The sequence below is a fragment of the Belonocnema kinseyi genome, chromosome 5 (assembly GCF_010883055.1).
Source record: "Belonocnema kinseyi isolate 2016_QV_RU_SX_M_011 chromosome 5, B_treatae_v1, whole genome shotgun sequence".
NCBI lineage: Eukaryota > Metazoa > Arthropoda > Insecta > Hymenoptera > Cynipidae > Belonocnema > Belonocnema kinseyi.
Genome location: NC_046661.1, coordinates 131,398,996 through 131,422,045, shown reverse-complemented (window position 1 = coordinate 131,422,045; position 23,050 = coordinate 131,398,996). Strand labels below are relative to the sequence as shown.

The 23,050-nt window shown below is 22.1% G+C and overlaps 1 protein-coding gene across 2 annotated transcripts; it reads right to left on the bottom strand.

Annotated features, from left to right (window-relative positions):
* Positions 1-4,864: 4,864 nt before the first annotated feature.
* LOC117173311 lies at positions 4,865-22,404 on the bottom strand. Of its 2 annotated transcripts, none has more exons than XM_033361803.1 (3): positions 22,308-22,404; positions 14,820-16,117; positions 4,865-5,584 (listed from the first exon to the last, which is right to left on the bottom strand). In XM_033361803.1, the coding sequence occupies exons 2-3, from the start codon at positions 16,098-16,100 to the stop codon at positions 5,051-5,053; spliced, it is 1,815 nt and encodes a 604-aa protein (XP_033217694.1). In that variant the 5' UTR covers positions 16,101-16,117; positions 22,308-22,404; the 3' UTR covers positions 4,865-5,050. The 2 variants fall into 2 exon arrangements, with proteins under 2 accessions (XP_033217694.1, XP_033217695.1); XM_033361804.1 differs by having other exon boundaries at positions 4,865-5,581.
* Positions 22,405-23,050: the final 646 nt, after the last annotated feature.

Sequence of the window (23,050 nt, the reverse complement as noted above, 5' to 3'; positions counted from 1 at the left end):
GTTCGGTTGAAAATTGATCTATTTTTTTTGGTAATTAATTTTTTAACTGAAAATTGAAATATTTTAGTTGTAAACCTAAAAAAAAAAAACTATTTTTCTATTACTATTTTTTTAAATTTTGTTGTCCAGCTAAAAATGTAAGTATTCCAGTTCAGTATTTTATCATTTGAGTAAAAAATTGACCTCTTGTCGAATATTAATTTTTTAAAAAATTAACTATTCAATTTTTGGGTGAAAAAAAATTTTTTTTTTAAATTGTTTTTTTTTTGGAAATTAATCTTCTTGGTGGAAAATTCAACCATTTTTATTGCAGATTCATAATTTATGTTAAAAATTGATATTTTTAGTTTAAAATCTAATTTATGTATTTGAAAATTTATCATTTGAATTTACAATTTAATTTAAAATTCATTGGAAAAAAGGATTATTTAATTATTTTTTTAATTCATTAATTTAATTAGAAACTATTTAAAATTATAACAATTAAGTTGAAAATTTGTTTTTAATTTTGATTAAAAATTTATATTTTTAGCTGCAAATGTAAATATTCAATGTTTTTTTTAATGCAAGGTTTTTAGTAAAAATTAATCTTTTTGGTCGAAAATTAAATCATTCTTGTTAAAGATTCATCTTTTTAGTTAAAAATTCATCAATTCGTTCAAAAATTTAAATATTTCAATTGATTATTTATTTTCGTTGAAAAATCGACTCTTTGTTTGAAAATTAATTTTCTTAATTGAAATTTTAATGATTAAATTCTTTTTCTTTTTGTTTTTTGAAAAGAGAGTTATTTTGTTGAAAATTGATTTTTTCTCTAGCTAAACATTTAACTATTCAATTTTCAGTAAACAAATTATTTTTTTCTAGTTGAAGATTCATTTTTTCTGCTGGTAAAAATAAATTTTCTTGGTTAAAAATGCAACTATTCTTATTAAAGGTTCATAATTTTGGTTGAAAATTGATTTTTTGTTGTTGTTAAAAATTCAATTGTTCTACTTAAAAATTTATCATTTTAGTTAAAATACAAATGTCACCATTCAATTTTTTAAATTCACGTTTTTTAGTAGAAATTAATCTTCTTCGTAGCAAATTCTTCTGGTTCAAAATTAAATTATTATTCTCAAAGATTCATTGTTTTTGTTGAAAATTCCTCACTTTGTTCGAAAATGTAACTATTTCAATTGATTATTTATTTTACTTGAAAATTAGTATCTTTAGTTGAAAAATAATTTTCTTAATTGAAAATTTAATTACTTCATTTTTTTTATTTTTCTTTTTTTGTTGAAAAATGCTATATTAATTTTCTAAAAAATGTACTGTTCAATTTTTGGTTAAAAAATTATATTGTTTAGTTACAAATTCGTCTTTTTCGATAGAAATTTATTTTCTTGGGTGAAAATTCAACTATTTTTATTACAGATTTATAATTTACGTTGAAAATTTGAAATTTGTTTAAAAAAACACAATTGTTCTATTTGAAAATTTATCATTTTAGTTGACAATTTAATTGAAAAATTCATCAAAAACAAAGATTATTAAATTATATTTTTAATTAATTAATTTAATAAGAAATTGCTTAAAATTATAACAATTATATTAAAAATTTGTATTTTTAACTGCAAGTGTAACCATTCAATTTTGTTGTTGAAATTGCACGTTTTTTTAGTAAAAATTAATCTTCTTGGTAGAAAATTAATATTTTTGGTAAAAAATTAAATTAGACTTGTTGAAAATTCATCTTTTTAGTTGAAATGCATCAATTTGTTCGAAAATGTCACTATTTCAATTGATTATTTATTTTAGTTGAAAATTAGTCTCTTTAGTTGAAAAATAATTTTCTTAATTGAAAATTTAATTACTTTATTTTTTTATTTTTTTTTTGTTGAAAAATGTTATATTAATTTTCTAAAAAATTAACTTCAATTTTTTGTTAAAAAATTTTATTTTTTTTTTGTTGGAAATTCGTCTTTTTTGATAGAAATAAATCTTCTCGGTAGAAAATTTAACTGTTCTTATTACAAATTCATAATTTACGTTGAAAATTGATATTTTATGTTTTGAAAAAATTCAATTCTATTTAAAAATTTATCATTTTAGTTGACAATTGAATTTAAAGAATTTATAAAAAAAAGATTATTTAATTATTTTCTGAATTAATTAATTTACTTTAAAATTATTAAAATATTTAACTATTATGTTAAAAATTTGTTTTCAATTTTGATTAAAAATGTATATTTTTAACTGCAAAATTGAACTATTGGATTGTTTCGTTTAAAACTCGACTATTCCATTTGAAGATTCTTCGTTTTAGTTGAAAATTCCTCACTTTGTTCGAAAATGTAACTATTTCAATTGATTATTTATTTTAGTTAAAAATTAGTCTCTTTAGTTGAAAAATAATTTTCTCATTTGAAAATTTAATTACTTTATTTTATTTATTTTTTTGTTAAAAAATGCTTTATTAATTTTCTAAAAAATTAACTGTTCAATTTTTCTGATAAAAAATTATATTGTTTAGTTACAAATTCGTTTTTTTCGATAGAAATTTATTTTCTTGGTTGAAAATTCAACTATTTTTATCACTGATTTATAATTTACGTTGAAAATTTAAAATTATTTATTTAAAAAAATACAATTGTTCTATTGGAAAATTTATCATTTTAGTTGACAATTTAATTTACAAATTAATTAAAAACAAAGATTATTAAATTATATTTTTAATTAATTAATTTAATAAGAAATTGCTTAAAATTATAACAATTATATTAAAATTCTGTTTTTAATTTTGAATAAAAATTTGTATTTTTAACTGCAAGTGTGACTATTCAATTTTTTTTATGCACTTTTTTCAGTAAAAATTAATCTTCTTGGTAGAAAATTCATATTTTTGGTCAAAAATTAAATTATTCTTGTTAAAAATTCATCTTTTTAGTTAAAATGCATTACTTTGTTCGAAAATGTCACTATTTCAATTGATTATTTATTTTAGTTGAAAATTAGTCTCTTTAGTTGAAAAATAATTTTCTTAATTGAAAATTTAATTACTTCATTTTTTTTAATTTTTCTTTTTTTGTTGAAAAATTCTATATTAATTTTCTAAAAAATTTACTGTTCAATTTTTGGTTAAAAAATTATATTGTTTAGTTACAAATTCGTCTTTTTCGATAGAAATTTATTTTCTTGGTTGAAAATTCAACTATTTTTATCACAGATTTATAATTTACGTTGAAAATTTGAAATTATTTATTTAAAAAAATACAATTGTTCTTTTGGAAAATTTATCATTTTAGTTGACAATTTAATTTAAAAATTCATCAAAAACAAAGATTATTAAATTATTTTTTTAATTAATTAATTTAATAAGAAATTTTAAAATTATAACAATTATATTAAAAATTTGTTTTTAATTTTGAATAAAAATTTGTATTTTTAAATGCAAGTGTAACCATTAAATTTTGTTGTTGAAAATGCACGTTTTTTTAGTAAAAATTAATCTTCTTGGTAGAAAATTAATATTTTTGGTAAAAAATTAAATTAGACTTGTTGAAAATTCATCTTTTTAGTTAAAATGCATTACTTTGTTCGAAAATGACACTATTTCAATTGATTATTTATTTTAGTTGAAAATTAGTCTCTTTAGTTGAAAAATAATTTTCTTAATTGAAAATTTAATTACTTCATTTTTTTTAATTTTTCTTTTTTTGTTGAAAAATGCTATATTAATTTTCTAAAAAATTTACTGTTCAATTTTTGGTTAAAAAATTATATTGTTTAGTTACAAATTCGTCTTTTTCGATAGAAATTTATTTTCTTGGTTGAAAATTTGAAATTTGTTTAAAAAAACACAATTGTTCTAATTGAAAATTTATCATTTTAGTTGACAATTTAATTTAAAAATTCATTAAAAACGAAGATTATTAAATTATTTTTTAAATTAAATAATTTGATTAGAAATTGCTTAAAATTATAATAATTATATTAAAAATTTGTATTTTTAACTGCAAGTGTAACCATTCATTTTTTTTAATGCAAGTTTTTTAGTAAAAATTAATCTTCTTGGTAGAAAATTAATTTTTTTGGTCAAAAATTAAATTCAATATAAATTTTGATTTAAAATGTATGTTCTTAACTGCAAATTTTAATTGAAAATTCGTCTGGTTGAAAAATAATTTTTTTAATTGAATTTAATTATTAAATTTTGTTAAAAATTTATTTTTTTGTTGAAAAATTTGCTCTTTTGTTGAAATTTTTTTTTCTTTCTAAAAACTTAACTAATAAATTTTCCGTTTAATTTTTTTTTAGTTGAAATATCTTCTTCATAGAAAATAATCTTCTTGTGTGAAAACTGATCTTTTCGGTTTCAAATTCAATTATTCCATTTAAAAATTTATCATTTTAGTGCGCAATTTAATTTAAAAAAAAAGATTATTTTATTATTTTTAAATTCATTAATTTAATAAAAAATTAGTCGAAAATATTATTCGTTTAAAATTCGACTATTCCACTTGAAGTCTCTTCTTTTTAATTAAAAATCCATCTCTTTGGCCTAATATTAATTTTCTAAAAATTTAACTATTAAATTTTAGGTTCAAAAATTATATCTTTTATTTAAAAATTCGTCTTTTTCTATATAAATTAATTTTCTTGGTTGAAAATTCCACTATTCTTTTTAAAGATTCATAATTTTTGTTGAAAATTTAATAAAAAATTATTGTAAAATACAACTATTAATTTAAAAATCCGTTTTTAATTTTGGCTGAAAATCTTTTTTTTTTTTTAAAGCTTGAAAATAGTTTACTGATTAGCGTGAAAAAAGTGGACTACAAAACCATATAAAAGCCAGAACAAAAATCGAAAACTTTCCATAAAAATTTTAATTTATTAACCATCCATCCAGCATAAATTTGTCATTCTTACATTTGTAAAGAAAAAAATATTTATCATTCGAAAAAATTAAACTTTAAAAAAGAAAGTTTAAAAAATACTGAGCATTAATATTATATTTTATATAAATAATAAAATCGGAACGTTATTACTAAATAAAAAATAATTATTTAGGCTTAATCTCTGCCCAAATACTTTCTCTCACTTGTCGTCGAATTTCCTCAATTAGGCGATTTTCTTCTTCAAGCTTTTCATTTTCCTTCTCAAGCTCTTGATTTTCCAACTCCAGTTTCTTGTTTTCCTCCTTAAGACTAAAATTCATCTTCAAAATTCTATTTTCCTCTTTCAATACCAAATACTCTTTTAGTCTTTTTTCAGTCGAAGAACTATCTTCTTCTTTGGAAATAAAATTCTCGGTGGCAATTTTTTTCACTTCCAATCCCGTATTTTTTTCTGCAAATTTTAATTCTAATTCCAATTTTTCATTCGATATTTCTGCTTCCGTTTCCGGTTCAATTTCCACTTTTTCTGCGAAAGATTCCTGGTTTTCTGTTCCTGCTTTTGGATGTGATTTCAAATTTTCCAAATTTTCCGATTTTTCTACTTTCCCCTCAGTATTTTCAAAAACTCTCTTCTCTTTTTGCGCCTTCTTGGCTGCCCTTCTTCGTTGAGATTTGGAAAGTTTTACTGGTATCGCCTGCTAAAAATAGGTATAAGAAATTCTCGAATTTTATGGAAATTAATCAAAAAAACTTCCACAATTAAATTCTACCAACAGATTTGATAAAAATCCAATCAGATTCTATCCAATTTTTTTTTGCAAGAATCGACTCGGAATATATATAAAATTTTTCCAGTTGATTATAAATATTTTTTAGTCATAAATTTCAATAATAATTTTATAAACAAATTTACTTTATCATCTTGTATTTCAAATTCAGTGAATATTTTAAATATTTATATTTATATTTAAATATTTTTCAGGTGAGTCGAAACTCTGTAAAAAACATGAGATTTTTCACGAAAAAAAAATATAACTTTTAACTGAAATTAATGTGAATACTATATTAAATTTAATTAAAAACGCTTCACATTTTCAACACGAATTTTCAACATAATTGTAATTGAATTTTAAACCAAAGAAATCAATTTTCAACCAAAAAGATTAATTTCTATAAAAAAAATTAATTTTGAACTAAAAAAGATAATTTTTCAACTAAAAATTTAATGTTAAGAAAAATAATTTTTAACTAAAGAGACGAATTTAACAAGAAGAATTTAATTTTCCCCAAAAAAGATGAATTTTCTACTGAGATGATTAATTTCTACTAAAAAACATACATTTTAGAAATAAAATAAATAGTTACATTTGCAGTGAAAAATATAAATATTTAATCATAATTAAAAACAGATTTCAACATAATAGTTATATTTTTAAGTAATTTTTAATTAAATTAATGAATTTAAAAATATTTTTAAAAATGAATTTTTAAATTAAATTGTCAACTAACATAAGCAATTGAATTTTAAATAAAAAATTATAATTTGCAACCAAAATTATGAACCTTTAATAACTGGAATATTAAAATTTTCAACTGATGAAATAATAAATTAAAAAAAATAGCATATTCTTTAAACATTTTAAATTTCAATTTTTTAAAATATTTTTTAACCAAAGAAGCGAATTTTCAAATAAAATGAATATTCAATTGAAATAGTTACATTTTCGAACAAAGTGAAGAATTTTGAACTAGAATAGTTGAATTTTAAACAAAAACAGTACATTTCGAAATTAAATGATGAATTTTGAATAAAAATAATTTATTTTTCGACCAAAAAGATGAATTTTTAACCAACGAGAATAATTTTTACCAAAAAACGTGAATTTTTAATTAAAATCGATACTTTTTCAACCAAAAAAGAAAAAAGAATTTTCTACAAAATAGCAAATTTTGAAACTAAAAAAAAATTTGTAGTTAAGAAAATTAATTTTCAATCAAACAGAAATTAAAATGATTCGCAAGTCCAAAAGACGATTTCTCAAAAAATAGTTGAATTTTTAACAAAATAGTTTACTTCTTAAATGAAAAACATGAACAAAGTAAATGAATTTTTAACCAAAAAGATGAATTTGCTATAAAAAAAGGACGTTTTTTCAAACAAAAATGTGAATTCTCAACCCAATAGTTTGAATTTTAAACTAAAGACGATAAATTTTCTATCAAATAGTTAAATATTCAATTAGAAAAGAAGAATTTTCAACCAAAAATAGAAGTTAAATTTTTAATTAAAAAAATTAATTTTTCACACCAAAAATTTAACCAAAATGTTGAATTTTTTAATAAAATGAGAAATCTTCAACTGGCAGTGAGGAGTTTTAAACTTCAATTTTAACTGAACGATAGAATTTTCAAACAAATCTAAGAAAAAAGAAAATTTTCAAGAAAATACATGAATTTTTAACAAAATTTTTGAATTTTCCACTAAAAAAATAAACTTTCCATCAAATTAAAAAGTTGAATTTTCAAAAAAAAAAAGAAAATTACAACTTTTCAACAAGGTAGTTGAATTTCTATATGAAAAGAAACAATTTTCTACTAAAAATAAAAGATAAATTTTCAATTCAAACAAATTGATTTTCAACCAAACTGTTGAATTTGAAACCAAATCACATGAATTTTCATCTAAAAAATGTAAAATGTTAATAAAAAATTGAATGGTTAAATTTTCAGCTGAAAAATAATTAAAAAAAGAAAAACTTACTTTAAGAAAAAATAATTTAGAAGAAAAAAATTAGTTTTCAACCAAACGGATGGAATTTTCAAATAAGAAAATTAATGACTACCAAAAAAAGACAAATTTTTAAATAAAAACGAGAATTTTTCAACGGACAATTGATTAGTTAAATCTTTAGATAAATTTATTTTCAAGTAAAAAAATGAATTTAAAACTGAAAATATAGAATATTCAACTGGAATAGTTCAATTTTCAGTAAAAAAAAATTATTAATTTTCAACTAAACTAAATCAAATTTTCAGTTAAAAAAATTTTTTTAATAGTCTAGAAGAAGAAAAATTAATTTTCAACCAAACTGATACATTTTTAAAAAAGAATATTAATTTCTATCAAGAAGAAGATTTTTCAAATAAAAAAAACAAACTGTCAATCAAAAATTGAAAAACTATATGTTCAGTTAAAAAAATTACTCTTCAACCAAACTAATAAATTTTAAACTAAAATCATGGAACATTCACGTGAAATATTAATTACATTTACAGATGAAAAAAAAAATTTTAGGCAAAAAAAATTAATTTAAAAAAAAATAGTTGAGAAGAAAAATTCATTTTCAACACTAGAAATTTTGTAATAAGAAGATTAATTTCTACAAATAAATACGAATGTTCAACTAACAAAGATAATTTGTTAACCAAATATTAAATAGTTAAATAGTATTAAGGTGAATTTTAAATTAAATATTTTTTTATCAAATTTTTAAAATTAAATTTTTTCTGAAAAAGATCACTTTCGTTTAGGTACGCAATTTTTGCAAATTCGCAAAAAAACAACTGTTTTCTGGAAGATTAGACTATTTCCTTTTTGTTTTAAATTCCTATTTTTGTGTTAAAAAGTAAATTAAAATCTTTTTGGATAAAAACTTAACTACTTTTTGAAGGTTTTTTTCTTTTATTCATCATTTTTAGCAGAAATTTCATTTTTCTTGAATAAAAACGAAACTGTTTGGTGAAAAATTCAACAATTTGGTTGAAACGTCATATTTTATATATTAAAAATTCTTCTGTTTTGTTGAAAATTTAACTATTTCGTAACAAAGTTCCTTTTTATTTAAATATAATATTTTTATGTTCAAAAAAATGACTGAAATATTTTCTGGATGAAAATTCAACTATTTAAAAAAAGTCATTTCTGGATGAAAGATTAACTTTTTTTTTAAATGTGTCATTTTTTATTAAAAATACATCTGTTTTATTAAAAACATCATCTTTCATGGATAAAAAAGTAACCATTTAGTATAGAATATTTTTTTTGTTAGGAATTCAATTTTTGTCGTAGAAACTTATTTTTTCTTTAAATTCATATTTTCATCATGAAAAGTCAATTGGAATTTAAAAAAAATTAAAATTAAACTATTTTAAATATTTAAAAAAAAATTTATTTGTTTTGAGAGAAATTTAATCCTTTTTCGATCAAAATGCAATTATGTGGTACAGAATTCAACAATTTTGTTAAATTTCACCTTTTTTGTTTAAAAATTCGTTTTGTTGCATTAAAAATTCAATTCTTTCGCAGAAACTTATTTTTTGTTTAAAAATTCATATTTTGATCGTTAAAAGTTAACTGAAATCTTTTTTAGTTGATAATTCAACTACTTTGCTAAAAGTTAAACTACATTGTTAAACATTTATTTTTTTGATTGAAGGCTTATGTTGGATTTTTTTTGTTTAAAATTAATTTTTTAACTGAAATTGTAACTTCCATTTTTTACGATTGATATTTTTTTATTTGAAAATTTTCCTTTTTTGATAAAAAAATATATATTTATGTCTTTCTTTAGTGAAAAATATTTATATGTTGAAAAATCGTCTTTTTGGTTTTGAAATTCTTTTTATTTTTAGTATAAATTTCATCTTTTTTTATTGAAATATAAACAATGACACTTTTTTTGCTGAGAATTTATCTTTTTAGGTTACAAATTCAATTATTATGTTAAAACTTTAAGTATTTTGTTAAAAAGTCATCTTTTATAGTTGAAAATACTTTTTTTTTAATAAATAAATAAATTTGAAAATTTCAAATTTGTGTCTGAAATACTGTTTTATTCCGTGTCATGTAACCCTTTTTCTATCAAAAAAACGATTTTTTAATAAAACAAGTGACTTTTCAATTAAAAAAAAAAAAACTTTCACAAAATAGTAAATAAATTTTTAACCCAGAAGGAAAAATTTTCGCCAAAACATGCATTTTCAAGAAAAGAAAATTACTGTTTCGCCAAAATTATTGAACTTTCTTCAAATTAGAATAATTTTATATCAAATAATTGAATTTTCAAAATAAAATCCATGAATTTCGTACAGAAAAATTTAATTGTAAACCAAATAGTTGAACGTATGAGTTACATTTTTAAATGAGAAGACATTTTTTTCCAAAACAGTTAAATTTAAAAAAAAAACCTTTTTCACAAAATTGTTGAATTTTCCACAAATTAGTTGGAGTTTTTTGTTAAACAATTTAATTTTAAGCCAAATACATCAATATTTAATCGAAAAAAGATCATTTTCTATATAAAAAGACGAATTTTTTACAACTAAAATTAATTTTGTAATTTTTCAAGGAATCTGTATTATCATTAGTGAATAAAAGAAATTCCAGAGAAGCGAAAACTTTTTTCGGACCAAAATTTAATTTAAAAAAATTAATATTCAACCAAATAGTTGAATTTTCACGAAAACAGGTGAATTTTTAAAAAAACAGATGAATTTTCAAGAAAAAAATTACTTCTTCACAAAAAAGTTAAATTTTCTACAAATTAGATTAATTTTATATCCAATATTTTAATTATTAAATAAATACATAAATTTTCTTCCAAAAAATACGAATAAAAAAAATATTTACATTTTTAAGAAAAAAGTCAAATTTCAACCAAACAGTTGTATATTCTAAAAAAAATTTCTTTATCAAAAAATTGTTGAATTTTCTACAAATTAGATTAATTTTATGTGATATAATTAAATTTAAAAAAGAATGAATTTTCTAAAAAAAAAAAGTTAATTTGCAAGAAAAAAGTTGACTTTCCTAATGTATTAGTTAAATTTTTAACCCAAAGACAAAATTTCACCAAAACAGTTAAACTTTCAAGAAAAAATTACTTATTCACAAAATAGTTAAATTTTCTACAAATTAGATGAATTTTATATCGAATATTTTAATTATCAAATAAACACATAAATTTTCAAACGAAAAGAATATTTCACGAAATTGTTGAATTTTCTTGTATAAAATATGAATGAAAAAATACATGAATTTGAAAAAAAGTCAAATTTCGACCAAAACAGTTTGAATTTTCTACACGTTAAATTACAGAAAATAGTTGATTTTCCTAATGTAATGGTTAAATTTTTAAACAAAAGACAAACTTTCAACAAAACAGTTGTATATACAAAAAAAAATAATAATACTTTTTAACAAAATTGTTAAATTTGCTACAAATTAGATTAATTTTTTGTGCAATCATTGAATCATCAAATAAATACATGCATTTTCAAACAGAAAAACTATTTCACGAATTTGTTGAAATTTTCATTTAACAATAAAATTTTTAAAAAGATACTAAATGAATTTATTACAAATAAAGTTCAATTTCAACCAAATCGGTTGAATTTTCTAGAATCTATTACTTTTTCGGAAAATTCTGGAATGTTCTACAAATTAGATTAATTTTAGTTCATATAATTGAATTTTCAAAAAAAAAAAGAATAAATTTTCTAAAAAAAAAGTTAATTTACAACAAAATAGTTGATTTTCCTAATATATTAGTTAAATTTTTAACCCAAAGACAAAATTTTACCAAAAAAGTTTAACTTTAAATAAAAAATTATTTTTTCACAACATTATTGAATTTTCAACCGTGAAAAGTAATTTTCTATCTATAAAGAGAAATGTGTAAACAAGTAGCTGATTTTTTTTAAAACTTAATTCTCAGCCAAATACATAATTATTTCGCCGAAAAAGATCATTTTCTATAGAAAAAAAACACGAATTTTCAATAAAAAAACACGAATTATTAAAAATATATTAATTTTTTACAAATAAAAGTTAATTTACAAATTTTTCAACGAATCTGTATTAACATTAGATTAATTTTACTTCATATAATTGAATCATAAAAAAAGAATGAATTTTCTACAAAAAAAATGCAATTTACAACAAAATAGTTGAATTTTTAACCCAAAGACAAAATTTTACCAAAACACTTCAATTTTCTAGAAAAAATAACTTTTTCGGAAAATTCTGGAATGTTCTACAAATTAGATTAATTTTAGTTCATATAATTGAATTTTCAAAAAAAAGGATGAATTTTCTAAAATAAAAAAATTAATTTACAACAAAATAGTTGATCTTCCTAATATATTAAATTTTTAACCCAAAGTCAAAAAAGTTACCAAAACAGTTGATCTTTAAATAAAAAAATTATTTTTCCACAAAATTATTGAATTTTCAACCTTGAAAATTAATTTTCTATCAATAAAGAGAAATTTGTAAGCAAGCAGTTGAATTTTTAACTTTAATGATGAATCTGCAACTGGAATAGTTCAGGTTTGAGGTAAAAAATTAAGTTTTCAGTTAAAAAATAATTTTTCAACCAAAAAAAAAAAAATTTTTAAACTATTTTGTTGAAAATTAGTTTTTTTTATAGTTAAAACTTCATTTTCGTTTTGTTTTGAAAATTAGTCTTTTAAACATTAAAAACACGAATTATTAAAAGTACATGCATTTTCTACAAATAAACGTTAATTTTCAAATTTTTAAACGAATCTGTATTAACAGATTCGCAGATTTGCAGATTTCAAAGAAAAAATTTAGAAGCTTTTTAAGAATTGCAAAATGGTCGAAAAGAATAAAAATATTTTCTTAATATCCCTAGGAAAATTGAAAAGGATTTTTCATGTTGAAAAATATTTTAAAAGAATATTTAGAAATAGTTTAAGAGATTTTCAAAACTGTCAAAAAGAACCTGGAAGATTTTAAGAATTTAAAAAAAAATGGCAGGATTTACAAAAAATTCTATTCATTTTAAGACAGGTTTCAAGTTCTGAAAAAAAATTTCATATACTTCGTTTAAATTACTTGACATCATTTGAAGTTTTAAATTAACGAAAAACAATTCAATTTTGTAATATGTTAGTTACATTTTAAACCCAAAGACAAATCTAACCAAAACAGTCGAGTTTTCAAAAAAAATTACTTTTTCGAAAAATTCTTGAATTTTCAACCAAATACATTATTTTTAACCAAAAAGACGATTTTTTATCGAAAAATATGAATTTTTAATAAAATTTTTAATAAGAAAAAAATATATATATAACTTGAATAGTTAAATTTTTCACAAAAAATACCAATTTTGACCAAACAGTTGAACTTCAAAAAAAATTACTTTTTCACAAAATTGTTCAATTTTCAACAAATTATATTAAATTTATATCAATTATTTGCATTTTTAGACAAATATTTTAATTCTTAACCGAAAAAATTAATTTTCGATAGAGAAAGCCGAATTTTCAATAAAAAAAACTATTTCACAAAATTGTTAAATATACTACTACAAAACACGAATTTAAAAAAAAATAAGTACGTACATTTCCTAGAATAAAATTTAACTTTCAACCAAATTTAGGAATTCTCTAAAATAGTATTAATTAAATTTTTAACTTAAAACGACAAATTTTCATTTAAAAAATTACATTTTCAAAAAAAACAACTACTCTTTTTACAAAATTGTTGAATTTTCTACAAATTAGTTTAATTTTATGTAAAAAAGTCAATTTTCAGCCAATTACATAAATATTTCACGGGAAAAGCTTATTTTCTATAGAAATAAAACGAATTTTCAATTTAAAAAAACACGGTTTCACAAAAATATTGAATTTTCTATTAAAAACGCGAATTATTAAAAATACATGAATTTCCTGCAAATAAAAGTTAATTTTCAAATTTTTTAACGAATCTGTATTAAAATTAGTGAATAACAGAAATTTTCGCTCAGCGAAGACTGTTATCAGACAAGATTTATTTTTAAAAAAATTAATTTTCAACCAGACAGTTGAATTTTCTAATATATTAATTAGGGTTTTAACCAAAAAGGGAAAATTCTGACCAAAACAGTTGAATTTTCAAAAAAAAAAAAACTAATTTTTCACAAGATTGTTAAATTGTCTACAAATTAGATTCATTTTATGTGAAATAATTGAATTATCAAATAAATACATGCATTTTCAAACGAAACAAATTTTCCACGAAAAAATTTCTAGAAAAAATTACTTGTTCGAAAAATTCTTAAATGTTCTACAAATTAAATTAAATTAAGTGCATATAATTCAATTTGCAACAAAATAGTTGAATTTTCTAATGTGTTAGTTGAATTTTTAATCCAAAGGCAAAATTTCACCAAAACAGTTCAATTTTCAAGAAAAAATTCTTTTTTCACAAAATTGTTGAATTTTCTACAAATTATATTAATTTTATGTCAAATATTTAAAATTTCAACTGGAATAGTTCAGTTTTGAGATAAAAATTAAATTTTTCGGTAGAAAATAAATTTTTGGGCAAAAAACAACGATTTTTAAAAACTATTTTGTTGAAAATTTGTCTTTTTCAGTTGAATTTAATTATTAGAAAATTAGTTTTTTGCTTTAAAAATTAGTTTTTTAAACTGAAAATCAAAAAGACTTCATTTTAAATCGGATAATTAATCTATTTTAGTGGAAAATTCAAGTCATATGTGGATACTCTCTTTTGTGAAATAAAATTGGTCAAATTCAGCAATCTTAAATTTTTCAAATGTTACGGCCCTAATGATCAACGATAATGAAAAATTAGTCAAGCAAAAATCAAGAAATTTTCAAAATAACGTTCTCGAAAAAAGTGTCTAGTTCGACTAGCAATAACTGGTAAAAAAAATTCTACAAAATAAAAATTACGTACAGTAAGAGAAATATTTTTTTTACGATTTAGTACAGGGGGAGTCTGAAACTGGGCCCATAATCCGTAACGAAATTTAAGCACGGCTCCTTATTTAAGAAGTTAATTTAGATCGAGAGTTATTTTCGATTTTCACGGTCGGTTAAGATTTGTCCACTGATCGGCTGTAACTACCTCCGATGATAATACAGATTCCTTCTAAAATGATATCAAATAATCACCTGAGTTTCCGTTTCCACTCTCTTTTCCTCGCAATCCTGAGCATCTCGACCCTTTGTGACAATCATGAATTGATTCAAGTACCCGTATCTTCCATTGGCCCATTCCCTCCAAGGCCTCAAGGAATGGAAATTATTCTTCCCATCATAGATGATCAACGAATCCCAAAAACTCGAACGCAAACTTTCACTTAAAAACCCCCTCGTCCTATCCGCCACAGCCGATATCACAATCGGACAATTCAGTTCTTTCCAGTGATCCAATATAATTTTCCAATTCTCAAGCATGTCTTCATTTAACTCTGGATGCTGGGGGTTAAGAACGACCAGGACATCCGGTTTCTGATAGTCCTTCTCTTTCATATACTTGATGTAAACTCTCGACTTGCAGTTGGACTCCACGATCAATTTCTTTTCCCTCGAGCGACATTCGTCGCAGAGTTTCTGGTCCAGTTTCACAACTTCCTGACCTTCAATGATCACAATCTTCAGAGTCATCAAATCCGGTAGCAGATGCAGTATCAGCTCCCAGGATTTTGAGCACTCCTCTGTCAAATTAGCGCCGCCGACGTGAAGAGTCAGTTCCGGAACTGGAGGATAGTTCAGTTTTCTCAAACCATTCAAGACTGTCATTGCATTTGTCATATGTTCCGAGGCATAGAGTTTCAGATGTTCGGGAACTTTTACTTCGGGTTTGATGCACAGATCCAAATGGGTTTTCAATTCTTGCATTGATGCTGGGAAGTTGGATGATTCATTGAATCTGGTATTTTCGACAGCCAATTCGACGATGGATAAGATGTCCTTTGATGTGCGTTCGACTGATTCCTGATCAAGTGTATGGATGTAATTGATCGTGGAGCAATCTGAATCATGCTCTGGACTGGAAGGATGTTTTCTGCAAAAACTGGCGTTGGGACATCCGGGGCAATTTGTCAAGTTGTCATGTCTGGTGTCGTAACAGACGAAACAGAATCGAGGGAAGAAAAACATTTGCCGCTCGTTTGGACTGCAAGGTCGACCCAGCAGTTGCTGCACCACAGAAAGAATTTCTCTTCTCTTGGTGTTCCATTTGGAAAGCTCGACATCGCGAAGATGACTGAAGAGGAATCCTCCATTTAGTAAATTTAAGACTGATACTGTTTTGCAGAACTGGCCGTGTTTTTGACGGTGCTGTTTTTGGTGGAGTAGTCCACAGTAAGATACCATTTTACAAGCTTTGCATCTTATTAGGGGGTTGGTGACTTTACAGAGGGCACATTCATTTGGATAAAACTGTTCCATGTTTATGTGCAGAATTTCTGAAAATAAAACCAAGAATCTAACCACCAAAAAAAAAAAGGTTCCTATTGCAACCTGAAAAAGCAAAAATTTTCCCAGAAAAGAAAAGAATATTTTAGTGGGCTAAAATAAAAATGAGAGAAGGCAACCAACCAATTCTCCTTCATCTCCGTATTGATTTATTTAGTCTTCTTTATTTATACTATTATCAAACCACAGTAAAAAAAAAAACATTTGTAAAAAATAGTCAATAGCGTTTCGCAGGGTGGCCGTTTTAATGAAAGAAAAAGTTCCCGGTTTACAAGATATTTTTAAATATTTCAGAACGATAGATTAAGTAAATAATGGAATAATTCTAAAAACATAATTAAACATTTCTTGAATTTGTCTCTACAGTCCATGTATTTGAATATAAATTCACACAAATTTTTATTTTGTCTACTTATACTTGACCCTCAAACGGTACACTGGTGCGAATTCGCACCCAAAGTTTTTTTTCTCATTTTATTGGCATTTACGCAAACACAGCCAAAAATTTGGATTTTCAAATACAGATGAATTTTTAGCCAAATAGCCGAATTTTCAAACAAAAAAGATTACTTTTCTAAAAAACAAAAAAAAAGATTTTAAAAAAACCCATTAATTCTCAATCAAAAAGTTAAATTTTTTACAAAAAAATATCAATTTTCAAATATGTAGATGAATTTTTAAATAAAAAATAATGCAAATCAAATCATTAATTTACGTTTTACTTTATAAGTATATTTTGTGTTCAAAAAAATAGTAATTAGTGGAAGAAATTCAAAATTTCTGCAAGCCAATGGCCAAACAAGAAAGTTCGGGACCGCGTTCTGCGAAAATTCATATTTAATATGTGAAAAATAGCTTTTCGATACAAATTATTAATCAAAGTTTATGGTTCAATCTTAAAATAGAACCAAAGTACTTGTTTTCAAAAATTGTCTATTTTTTATAGTAAAAAATAAAAAAAAATTTTCAAATTAAAAAACCAACTATTTTGGAGAAAAATCGTCTTCTTTTTTTGTTAGATTCAACTGTTCTTGATTAAAAATTTATCTGTTGAAGTTTATTCTCTTTGGTTAAAAATTGAAGTACTTTCTTAATATTTTAACTTTCATTTGTTTTATTTTTTGTTCAAATGTAAACCTTTTTTTTGTTGGAAAAATTACATAATTTGTTTAAAATTAAAATATTTTTTGGTTGAAAAATCAAGTATTACATTAAACGTTGTTTGTTAAAGATTCATTTCTTTGGCTCAAAATAAACTATTTTGTTGAAAATCAGTTTTTTTCGTTAAAAATGGATTTACTGAAAATTTGACTTGTCCGTTTTTGGTTTAAAATTCACCTATTTTAGTTTGAAAATGAACCATTTGGATGAAAATTCATCTATTTTTTTTTTAAATTCGTCTCTTTTGGTTAAAAATGATTCTTTATTCTTAATAATCAATCTTTTTAGTTAGAAAATAATTTTTTGGTTGGAAATTTAACTAATTCTTTAAAAAAATATATTTTTAAAATAATATTTCAGTTAAAAATTTTAATATTTTTTTCAAATCTAATTTAAATTTCACCTTTTTTGGTTCAAAATTATTTTACAAACTGAAAATTTAAACTATTTCATTTCATGTTGCAAAATTATTCTTTAGTCGTAAATTCATTTCTTTCGATGAAAATTTCACTATTTTATTAAAAATTTATGTTTTTTTGTGTTGAAAATTAATTTTTGTACAACAAAGGATGCATTTTATTTTAAAAAATTCTTTTTTATTTAATATTGAAATATTTTTGTTGTTAAAATATATAATATTCAATTGACCTATATTGTTAAAAATTTAATTTTTTTATCTAATATTTTTAGTTGGACATTTATAAAAATGAAAGAAGGTTACCAACCAATTAACCTGCATCCCATTTTTTATTTATTTCCTCTTCTTTATTTCTACTATTATCAAATCCTTTTTTTATCAAGCCCTTTTAATGAAAGAAAAAAATTCCCGGTTCACAAATATTTTTCACGCTCAATGAAATTTAAAAAAGCGAACTCTAAGGCCAAAAAGTTTTCCATTTAAATTAATAAAAAGGAAGCTGCATATTAAAGCACCAAGGAGTCTATTCAAATCTTAGAAAAAAAATTCCATGACAATTCCAGATATCTCAAGTTTTTCCAGGTATATTTTTTTGCAGAAAATATTCTTTTTTGTTTCTAGGAATTCAATTAGAATTACAAAATTTTTTTAATAATTGAGAAAGATGGGTTAAATAAATAATTAAATAATTCTAAAAACATAATTAATCATTTTTTTAATTTGTATCTAAAGTTCATGTATTTGAATATAAATTCTAACACATTTTTATTTTATTCACTTATACTTAAAATTTAGTTCATATTTAGGTAAAATAATGTGAACCCTATATTAAATTCAATTTTTTACAGAAAAGGATCAATTTTTAACTAAAAAATATCAAGTTTCAGTCAAAAATCGAATAGTTAATTTTTCAGTTAAAATAATTTTTTTTCTACACAAAAAACAGGGTTTTTAAAAAAATTTATTTGAAGTTTTAACCAAGTTGTTTTATTTTAAATAAAAAAAGCAGAATTTTATGGAAAACACATGAATTTTAAATTAAAAAGATAAATTGTTAAACAAAAATTAAATAGTTAAATTCTCAATTAAAAAATTCTACCCAAGAAGTCATCATTTTAAACTGAAAAGAATAATTGTTTAGACAAATATTGCAGTTATATTTGCAGTAACAAAATTAATTTCTAACAATAAAAAAAAATTCTCAACCATTTAGTTAAAGTTGCAAATGGAATAGTCAAGTTTTCACTGCAAAAAATTAATTTTCAGCCAAAGAAAAAACAAATTTTCAATAAATTAGCTCACTTTTCATCCCAGTAGATAATTTTTTAAATTAAATCATGAATCTTTAACAACAAAACAATAATTTTTAACAGAAAACTAACTCTCAACGAAGTTATTCAATCTTCATTGAAAAAAGATGAATTCGTAACACAAAATTTTTCAAATGTATATATTATCTTAACATCAACAAAATTAAATTTGTAATAAAAAATAATGGAATTCAACCAAAAAGAACGAAAGTTCAACAAAAAACTTGAATTTTAAACTAAAAACGGAATAGTTGAAATTGCAGTTTAAAAAATTGATTTCCAACAAAAGAACGTGTTATTCAATTTAATATTGCAATCCAAAAAAATACGCTCTCGAAGAAATTCCACGATTAAAAAAAAAATTTCCCAACATTTTCAGGTATAAAAAATTCCCTGGAAGCTATTAACATTTTTAAACAGAAATATATGAAATTAAATTCAGTTGAACTGCCAAATTAAAATATAAATTTTTCTAAATTTTAGAGTCCAAAGATTCAGATTACCTTCCAAAAATATCATTTTAAGCATTTTAAGCTAGAACGACTAAATTTTGTAAATAAATTCTTAAATTAAAAGTTATTCTTATTTTAAATAATTTCAAAATCTTTAAAATGCTTGAAAATTTTATTTCAAAATCTTGAAACATTTACATTTTGTTTGATATTTTTTCAAATTTTTAATTATTTTAACTTTTTCAGAACTTCTTAACATGTTTTAAAATTATTAGAATTTTGTTTACAAAATTTTTCTAATTGCCAAATCGAAAAAATTGCCTTAAAATTCCGAAAAATTCATTTTTAATAATTTTGCAAATCACTATAAATATTTTTTAATATTCTCTTAAAATTAATTTTCCGAGATAAAATATCATTTTTAATTTTTCTATCCAATGTTTTTTATTCTTCTGAAGCCTTTCAAAGATCTTTTAAAGCTTTTAACGTTTTTGGTCTTCATCTGCCAAAATCTATATTTGGTTTTAAATCTTGAACATTTTAAAATGAAATGCAGATAAACTATAAAATTGAGAATTTTGAACATTCATAAATTACAGAGTTCCAAAATTTTGATTAAGTTTCTAAAATATAAATCCAATTTAACATTTTCAATATTCTAAATTAAAGAATCAATCGATAAAATTTTAACATTTTCAAAATTATATTATTCAGTTATTTTAGGCTAGAAACATTAAAAAAATTTAATTAACATTTTTTTTTATCTTAAAAGTTCTTAAATTATTTTTCCACAACCTAATTTAAAACAAAATGCAGATTTTTTCAGATTTCAAAGAAAAAATTTAGAAGCATTTTAAGAATTGCAAAATGTTCGAAAAGAATAAGAACATTTTCTTAATATCCCTGGAAAAATTGAAAATGATTTTTCCTGTTGAAAAATATTTTAATAGAATATTTGAAAATATTTTAAGAGATTTCCGAAACTGTCAAAAAGACCCTGGAAGATTTTAAGAATTTTTTTTTAAATTGGCAGGATTTAAAAAAAATTCTCTTCATTTCAAAACGGGTTTAAAGTTCTGAAAAAAATTTCCACGCAAGAAAAAATTACTTTTTCGAATAGTTCTTGAATTTGCAACCAAATACAGTATTATTTTTTTATTTTGACCAAACAGTTGAACTTCAAAAAAATTACGTTTTTACAAAATTCTTCAATTTTCAACAAATAATATTAAATTTATATCAATTATTTGCATTTTTAAACAAATATTTTAATTCTTAACCGAAAAGATCAATTTTCGATAGAGAAATTCGTATTTTCAATAAAAAAAAACTATTTCACAAAATTGTTAAATATAATACTAAAAAACACGAATTTAAAAAAAATATATGTACATAAATTTCCTAGAATAAAATTTAACTTTCAACCAAATTTACGAATTCTCTATAATAGTAGTAATTACATTTTTAATCCAAAAGGACAAATTTTCATTAAAAAAAAAACACTTTCAAAGAAAGAAAATTACTTTTTCGCCAAAATTGTTGAACTTTCTTAAAATTAGAATAATTTTATGTCAAATAATTGAATTTTCAAATTAAAATAGATGAGTTTTCTACAAAAAAGTTTATCCTGAACCAATAGTTGAATGCATTAATGTACGAGTTACATTTTTACACATTTTGTTTTTTTTTACCATAACAGCTGAATTTTCAAGAAAAAAAAACAACTACTCTTTTTACAAAATTGTTGAATTTTCTACAAATTAGTTTAATTTCATGTTAAAAAATTGAATTTTCAGCCAATTACATAAATATTTCACGGAAAAAGATTATTTTCTAGAAAAAAAAACAATTTTCAATTTAAAAAAAAGACGGTTTTACAAAAACATTGAATTTTCTATTAAAAACGCGAATTATTAAAAATACATGAATTTTCTACAAATAAAAGTTAATTTTCAAATTTCAACCAAACCAGTTGAATTTTCTAGAAAAATTACTTTTTCGAAATTTTTTTGAATGTTTTACAAATTTTATTAATTTTAGTTCATATAATTAAATTTTCAAAAAAAAAAAGAATTTTCTAAAAAAAAAGAAGTCAATTTACAACAAAATAGTTGATTTTCTTATGTATTAGTGGAATTTTTAACCCAAAGACAAAATTTCACCAAAACAGTTCAATTTTCGAGGAAAAATTATTTTTTCACAAAATTGTTGAATTTTCTACAAAGTATATTAATTTTATGTCAAATATAAAAATTTTCAAGTGGAATATTCAATTTTGAGTTAAAAATCAATTTCCAGCCAAAAAACAACGATTTTTTAAACTATTTTGTTGAAAATTTGTCTTTGTTAGTTGAATTTAATTAGAAACTTTTTAAAAATTAGTTTTTAAACTGAAAATCAAAGACAAGATTTGAAATTAGATAATCTACTATGTTAAAAGTAGGATCAGTAGTAGAAAAATCAGCAACTTAATTAATTATTGGTGGGAAATCAATCCCTTCTCCGACTCGTCTAATGAAACTTGGAAAATTTTCAATGTTTCGCGTAGGTATATTCGCCTTAATTAAATCGACTTTTAAATCTCATAAATCAAAATTATATAAATAAAAAATAAATAAAAATCCACTAGTGAACGTTTTATAATCTCAAGAATTGCTTTCTAACTGTAATATAAATTTTAAATTGATTTATTCTCGGTTAGAGGTTACGTTTGTGCATGTCGATATAATGGATACAATAAAAACGAATATTTATATTTATACTTCAAAGAAACAGATTCACAAGTTGAAACACTAAAACATAATTTTTTATGTTTAGAATTACATAAAATGTACTTTACCTTAAAATAATTATACTAGCTGCATTCTTTCCTGTTAAATTCACAAGAATACGTTGCAATCACTTGAAAAAGTGGGAACCAGACTAGCCAACCCCTAACAATTGTAACGGTGTGAACCGTTTTGGGAACTAAATATCCCGGGCGCAGGGACCCTTTGATTAAACACTTCTGAACAAGTAAATTCTCTGGCGGGAATGTTCAAAAAGCTTGAAGGACTGTTGAAAACGTATAAGAACTGAGCAAATGTTTAAATTAGTTAACCTTCTTCTTTATTCATACTGTGTCTCCTAAGGGTTTACATGACTTCCATTCCTTACAATCTTTCCTTTTAAATCTATATTTTTGTACAATCTTATCCTTTATATATATATATTTACAATTATTTACAGCTATTCACATAAAGTCTTATATCTAGTTCCTTATTTCTATTTCATGCGATAGCGCAATTTAGGACTTGTTAGCAAGCGAGTGAGCGAGCGAACGAAAGCGAGAGTGCAAGCGAGAGAGAGAGAGAGAGCATGAGAACGCAAACGCATCTTAGTCTACTTAACTTTTACTTTACCATTACTTACAATTTTTACGCGTCTAATCTAAGCGACTTCCGTTTCCTTTTTCTTTCCTTTTTTATACCTCCATTTACCTTTTTCACGTGCATTCTTCCATTCTCCCTCATTCGCCCCTCTAGCAAACTGCAACTGCTTCATCCATTTTTCTCCTAATCCATCTTCCCCTAGAATCTTAAC